Source organism: Photinus pyralis, unplaced genomic scaffold (genome assembly GCF_008802855.1).
Source record: "Photinus pyralis isolate 1611_PpyrPB1 unplaced genomic scaffold, Ppyr1.3 Ppyr1.4_LG2, whole genome shotgun sequence".
NCBI lineage: Eukaryota > Metazoa > Arthropoda > Insecta > Coleoptera > Lampyridae > Photinus > Photinus pyralis.
Genome location: NW_022170403.1, coordinates 43,589,461 through 43,597,087, shown reverse-complemented (window position 1 = coordinate 43,597,087; position 7,627 = coordinate 43,589,461). Strand labels below are relative to the sequence as shown.

The 7,627-nt window shown below is 35.7% G+C and overlaps 1 protein-coding gene across 1 annotated transcript in view; it reads right to left on the bottom strand.

Annotated features, from left to right (window-relative positions):
• Window positions 1-764: 764 nt before the first annotated feature.
• LOC116164643 (muscarinic acetylcholine receptor DM1-like) overlaps window positions 765-7,627 on the bottom strand; it is a 51,918-nt gene continuing 45,055 nt past the window's right edge. Inside the window, exon 2 of the mRNA XM_031478843.1 lies at window positions 765-4,278. Within this exon, the coding sequence (XP_031334703.1) occupies window positions 3,996-4,278 (283 nt within the window). The 3' untranslated portion in view covers window positions 765-3,995. The remainder of the gene's footprint in view (window positions 4,279-7,627) is intronic.

The window sequence follows — 7,627 nt, the reverse complement described above, 5'->3', positions numbered from 1 at the left end:
TTTCTTCGTCAAAATTCGTTTACAAAATAATTCATTATGTTTGATCGAGTATGCGTGGTTCAAATTTGTTAATGTGATTGAAACCATCCAAACACAAACGTAATTTTAAATAATTCAATTCATCGTGAATGAGCAAGAGTTCCAGAAACTATACGAAATAAGGCCAATCTTGTGATTTAGTAGATATTGACAATTAATAATTGACGTTTCTAATTTTCAATGACCTGCAAATATTTGTTTGTTTTGTCATTAAGAATAAATGAGTTACTATGGTGATACATAATGCCCTACGGCATAAAGTGGTACTTTATGCTCGCGTATCATAGATATAAAATGTGCTATGATAGGTTAGTAAGACATAAAAAAATATAGGCTGTACTCAATGTACTCAGGAAAACGAATGTAAAAAATTGACGTTAAAGGTGTTGCATTTAAAAAATGCCATCATTGGGCCAAATCTCAGATATGATTGTCCAAAAAAAACTAGTAAGTAGTAAGATATGATATAACATACAAAAGGGTTTTTATAAAAGATTTCTAGGATTTCTGGTATAATTACTAGAGAGATTGACAAAAAAATGTGTAAGACTTTTCGGATGTAAGCAGTTGCCAAACACATTTATGGATCTTAAACAGTTTTTCAGAATCATATGCCTAAGAAGACTTGCAAAGAGATCGATAAGAAGATGTTTAAGAAGGTTTATTCCAGGAGTATGAACGATTTAAATAAAATATTTTTCCGGAGTTTTCTGAGAGTATTCCGAAAAAGGTTTCTAAAAAAATGTGTTTTACAAGAATTGAGCAGCTCTGTCTTTCGAGTTTCAAGGAATGTTACTAAGGAGGTTTTAACCAGACCTAAAGAGAGACTATTTTCAATAGCCACTATAGATGATTTTGAAGACTGTTTAAGAAAGAGGTTGACATAGTCTTATAAGAGGATAGGAACATTATCAAGAAAGCTTCTAATGCGATGGATAAGAATGTTTCTAATAAGATTCCCTCAAAGAAGCTGCTCAACAATATCTTTGAGAAAATCCCCAAAGTCGTTTTCAAGATTTCTACGATATTACGAAGACGAAATCAAAGGCATTTTCTGTAATGGGGATTTATAAGAAGATGCGTGAACGTGTTCCTAAAAATTCTAAAAATGTTTGTACGAATATTGCACTACAAAAACTTCCACAAAGCTTTCTGATGCGATTTCACGGAGAGACTGAAGATTGGATACTTGATATTTTGGCATATACGGCGTTAGTAACATTACTAGGGGTTATTTACAAGAAGGATTTTCACTACTCCTAATAAGTTTGTAGGAATATTTCGAATAAACCTTTCAAAAAGTATCTAATATAGCCTATAGGTATCTAATACGATAGCAAAGGTTTCCAAGACGACTGAAACTGCAGTACTTTATCCGGAATCAATCGAACGAAGAGAGTTCTAGAAACATCTTAGAGTAGTTTCGAAAGAAACAAAAATCTTTAGAAACGTTTGAAGAGGAACTAAAAATCTTGGGAGATTTTTTTTATAACTTTGTCGTGGTTTCCTCCTCTTTAAATTTTTCTGGAGCTGGTGTAAGTTTTTCAGGCCATTCTAGACCATTTCAGACCTAGACAAGCCAAGAGAGGTCTAAAAAACCTAGACGGTGACGGAAAGGGACAGAAAGCTACCGAAATAGCTTTGTAGGATTCCCAAAACAACTGAAATGGCGAAGCGTTTAGCAACGGTAGTGGAAGAAACCAGTAAAAGTTGTGTTATTTGTGAACAACCCCTTTTGCATATACTTTGTACGCTGTATCAAAAAGTTTCTGATCCATCATCTCCTTTATGGATTTACTTTTCCATATAATCGATTCGCAAAGTCTCGATCAGAATCGTCGCCACTGTTTTCGAAATTAAAAGCTCTCTCTTATAAAGATGGCAAAGTTAATTAAGGGGAGATAGGTGATCTTTAAAAAATACTGCCGTTAACATAATAGTAACTGCACTGTATTTATAACATCCTTTATATACGACCGTCCAAAGTATGGCCCAAATCACGCATGGAGAATTTCTACGAAAATAATCGTTTTTCATCGCCTTTTCCTAATGTATAATTTCAGAAGAAAAACTTGAAATATTTTTTTATTATTATTTAAATAATTTTCAGTTCGTTGGGTTTTTCTTTTCTTTTTATCTTTCTTCTTACCATTGGTACCTTTCCTGAAACATTATAGCTTACTTAGATCTTTCCAATTTTATTCACTTAACCGATTAATCGCATTAGGTTATTGCATATCGGTGGTCGCTAGTGAGTTATAGTGACTCGAAAAAGACATTGTGACAATATTATCCATGTCTACCATGCTTTTTTCCAAATGTATGATTGAGCTGTACATGAGCGCAAGATGTTCCTTTGTTTAAATTTATTTGAATTTTTTTGGAATGTAGTTTTTTGTCTGCATTTTTTACCAGTTGGTCTAGCGCAATGTCTAACGCAAAGGTGCGAGAAGTCCAGTCCCCTGCAAATTAATGTTTGGTATAGAAGATTTTCGTTATATTGAGCTAGCCGACGGCATAATTTTATAAGAAATTACCATTATTTGTTTATATGATTTAAACGTGAAACCAAAATTATTAATACAAGCGGGCTTGTCAGTCCTGGTTTTGTAATTACCCGTTACACTGCACACCTGAAAACGTTTCGTGCGAATGTTTAATCATTTGTAATTAACAATACCAGCTAAATCTGATCGACTAACACTACAGACCATATTTTTTAGGGACTACCGAAAACAGTGGCATATTGTGGTGACAATATTCTCTAACTGTTTTAGAATGCGAATTGAACCTAATTGTATGTTTGCAACACCTACCGGTGCATGATCGTTCCAAGTGCACGCTTTTCGAACAAGAAATCGAGTGTGAAACCAAATACGATGGCATATAATACAAGTGTTAAATCCACGTGGCAGGCGTTCAAGTGAAAATATTAAATTTCATCTGTTAGTGCAAGTTTAGCTGAAGACCCAAATTTGCCAATTTCACGACGTGTACAGCAATTGGGCATACCTACAAATACCAAGCGTATTTTACGCAAGGATTTGGCTCTAAAGCTTTACCAGGTGCAATTGATTTGATTTAAAAACTGACGCCAGTTGATCATATACAGGAAATTAAGAGCTACAGGCAACCCGTGTTAAGCTGGAGCACTAGCGCACACCCGTCTCATAGCATACATTTTTTTTCAGTTACCATTGGCTAGAATTTCTACCAGCGATGCTGCCATTGTTTTGAATTTGCCTAGAACCCAGAATTGTTACATATTTGAGTCATTGAGAATAATCTAGCGAAATTCCGAACTCAATACATGATCTATAGGAAATTAAATATGTTGATTTCTATTATATTGAGAGTTTAAGACTGCAGTTTTTCCTGTTCCCGATTCATTCGAAATCCTATAACTTTTGTTCTTGTTGAGCCAGTTTCCCGAAAATCAATAGCGCACTACATTAATATTCAATGTACCCGTATGCCAAATTTCAATACGATCGGCCAAAAGAGTTACAGCGCACACAGACGCACGGACGGATACAAAACTATAAATGATCTGAAGATCCGGCAATAGGAGCTCGGTTATTAAATTTAGTTGCGGAATCGGGGAATATTTCACTATGAATGGAATGCATAATGCATTCCATATTGCGTGTCAAGTACATAGATCCATAAAGTTCGAATCATTGAGACCTTCAACTTTTAATAACTTTTAAAGTATTTCTTGATGCTTCATGCAGATGCCATGTAACTAGTGAAATCGTATGCAAGGTTCTAGTTTGGGCTGCAGCTTCAGTCCAAATATTCGGATCAAGTCAAGACACATCTATAGAGGCTAATTGCGAAATCAAAATAACAGCTACATAAAAATTCATCCAAGCACTTTATATGAAACGAAGGGTATCGCTACCGTTTACATGCAAACGGCGTATATGTCAACAATTCATCATTCCACACACATCTCACCTCGAATTGCTTCTTTTACTGCTATCTTTTTTTCCCGCTTGTAAATTCGGTAGATCTTTTTGCCGTTTCTCCGTTTCTCTCCATATTCGCCAATAAAGTATAATCATAACAGTAACCGGAACGTAGAATGCAGCGATGGCGGTACCAAACGTAATGTAATGGTTCGTTTCAATAAACTGAATATAACATTCATTATCAGGTACCGTCCGTTCGCCTTCGATATACGGCCAACTGTATATCCAAGGTGGCCAAAGCAGTAAACTTATTCCCCAAGCGCAACTGCAAACAAAATAATACAATATTAACGTTAGCGTCGCCTATTGTATGTAATGTCGAGTGTTAATACTATCCTAATAAATCAAATAAGAATTTTGAGATAGAACTCGTTAACACTAAACATAATAAAAGTGTTGAAGGTAAAGGTTGTAGTCAAAGGTGGTGGAAATGTTAATTGAAAAATTATAGAGCAAGTAAAAAAGTCAATAGTCACATTTACAATACAATTATTTTGAAGCAACATTTTAAAATTTGATTCCAGATAATAATGTAGCAAGCCACATCGTGAAGACTGCGAATAGGTCTGCGTTAATATACAGTTCACAATAGATCTCAAAAAGTGGATAATAAACAAATTTTCAGTTTCTAAGCAAAAAGAGCCATAGATAATGTAAATAATGTTCTAGAACATAGAACATATCTGACGGTAATTTTCATTTGTTTCCCTCTAATCAGTTTAGACCCAGGTTTAGACCATCGTTATCGACCTTAAAATCGTAAAAGGCGGAGAAAATTGGGCACTTAGTTATTGAAAATCCTTAATTGCCAATAAAATCTAAGAAAAACGATCAGGCATTGAATATGAACAAAATTAACGAACTTGTATATCAATCCTCTATATCAAGAATAGTGTACATATATATATAGATCGGTTCTAATTCAGAAAGTAATTAATGTTATAACAAACTGTTATTCCCAAGGAAAGAAACTCTCGAACCTGTGCTACTTTTTTGTAAAACTTACTAGACCATAATCAAAGTTCTCATGGGTCATGGCCGACTTTGCTAACTTACGTTATAGGCTGAGTTTGAAAATCTGCCAATTTAAGACCCCCTTGATATCTCTGACTATGCTATGCTTATTCATAAGGGTCAAACCTCGATTTTGCATCGATTGTTGGTCTATGAAGATCTTTTATAATCGTCACCATTTTTAAGATATAAGCACAGGGTATGTATTGTTTAATGGTAGGTACACCCATTTTTGTATGTTTTATATTGATTGCATTTTTTCAGATTTCTAATGTTATAGACTCATCATCATAAACATTCATAATATTGTTATTGTAACTTATTTTATACCTAACATGCGGTAACTTAATTAAAATTATTCATTATTATTTTAATGATCATATGAGTGAGTTCTAGATACACAATAGCTCTCCCATCCTAGCTGCGGTGAATCAAAAATTAATAAAGTACGCCGATGTTTTTACTAAAGAAAAATCCTCTTCCGAGGTGATTTTTAACAGTAACCGTTTTCTGCTAGCTAAATGTATCGTATCGTATGGGTGGCACTCACTAGGTACAGATGTTTTCAGTAAAGGAAATGTCAAATTTTCGATGCAGTTAAAATTTTTCTTCTACCCGCTCTTTATTTAGTCTATTCAACTCAAATTTTTGTAATTGCACCATGGGATGTACCTTGAACTGTCGTTTGCAGCTTGCGGCAATTGTCACGGCCAGGATTGTTTAAATGTATCACCCTATGCGAGTGCACGTATTATGAGAAAAATAAACACCAGAACTATTTCAATCGGATTTCCTCAAAACCTGCTAGTCTTACGAAAAAAAGGATGAACATATTTTTTGTAAGGTAATTTCTAAGCTACACAATTTGGAATTGGAATTGGTTTATCCTTCATGGTACCCTAATGAAAGGTCTCAACGAAAGGAATTAATTTCTACCAACCATAGCCCTCCTCCTCGACCTCTTATCGTGATCGGGTATATTCCCTTATACCTCAAGAACGGATTGTCGAAAGAGGGTACTCACAAAGGGCGATTGGGGCAAATTTCCCATTGGTGAATCAAATCTTAAAAGAGCCTCTCAAAGGCAAAATGACTGAACGAGACATCTATTAGTGAATCGAAGCAAATACCTTGACAACGAAGTGTCGGAAGAGGGTGCTTATAAAAGGCAATCTATTGGTGATGTCAAAGCTTTCAGTGCAAATATCTGCAGAATAGTGTGTCGGAGAACCAGGCGGCGTTAAAATCTTTATGTGTAAAGGACCTCCTTCCCATTAATCATCTACCAAGAAAGTAAACATCCATAGCATGCTACTACCTTATAACCTAACCATTTACTAAGCTATTTCGGTTTGTAACGAAGCATCCCGAATTTCCGAATTGAGTTTGTAATTTTGGAATTATTTTTGTAACCGTCGAAGCCTCTCGTCATGGCGAAGATGAGGGACTATTAATATTTTTTTGGTTTCAGCGCCGTTTGTTTATAAGCCGTTTTAGTTCCCCATAATAAGTAAAAGCAAGGAAGAACAAGTTCTGAAGCGAGTTGCTTTGCTCGCTATCCGTTGGTGGCGTGCCAGCAAAAATTAGATAAGCACCAGCGGGCTCTGTATCCGAAACGTGCAATTAACATAAAGTTAATTAATGTCATGAGCTCATTAACGCCCATTCAGCCCGTTGAGTATGTATAATTAACATTCACTAATTAAATGAGTTACAGGAAAGGAGCGCCAATCGAAGAGATTTTGGTATCAAATTGTTCGCGCTTAACTAACGAACCGATTGCGGCAATTTTAGCACGAACAGAAGCCGAGTAATTAATTAAAAATCGAATTGATGTGTTTCGATTTCGTATTGAATACGCGACAAGTTGGATTTTCCCTTTTCCATATCCTCAACATTCGGATTTCTTTATAAGGTAAATGCTTGATTTTGTGGGTTCTTTTCCCTGTTTTACTGACCGTAAGCAGTAAGATCTTTGCTTCTTTGATGCCCGTAAGTTAAGTCTTTTGCCGATTATATTTGCAACCCGTACCGTATAGATCCTCTTGCCGTTTTTACCTTCGCATTTTACCGTAATTTTTTTACATCTTCAATGTGTTTCTACGCTGCCATTAATCTCAAGGAAATTTGCCCGGGTTTAGGCGGTAACTTTATTTAGGGTTACCGAAGTACCGTCGCCGATTTGCTGGACCTGACCGCAGAATCCTGGAGTTAATATCGTTCTGACCGATCCGTCCTGCCGTAGATACGACGACCTCGTCCAGGCGTGAGATTTTCGTCTGGCTGGGCTCGAGTCCGCCCGTCTGTCGCGTCCGTTCCTGCCAACCGCCGTTTTGCGTTTCTACCGCCGACAACAGCTGGTTGCCGCCCGAGTATCGCTTGATCAATTACAATGCACTGTGTATTAATATATTTAATTAAATTAAGAGTTGTGTTACAAGTATACTTGTTTTCATTTTGGATTTTTGAGACAAATTCTAATGTGAAACTTTTTAAATTTTTAATTAATAAAAAACCTACGACAGCATAACAAAACAAAACAAAAACGAAAAACGCGATTAAAAAACAGTAAACGAGGTTCTATTCGCTTATACCATCGT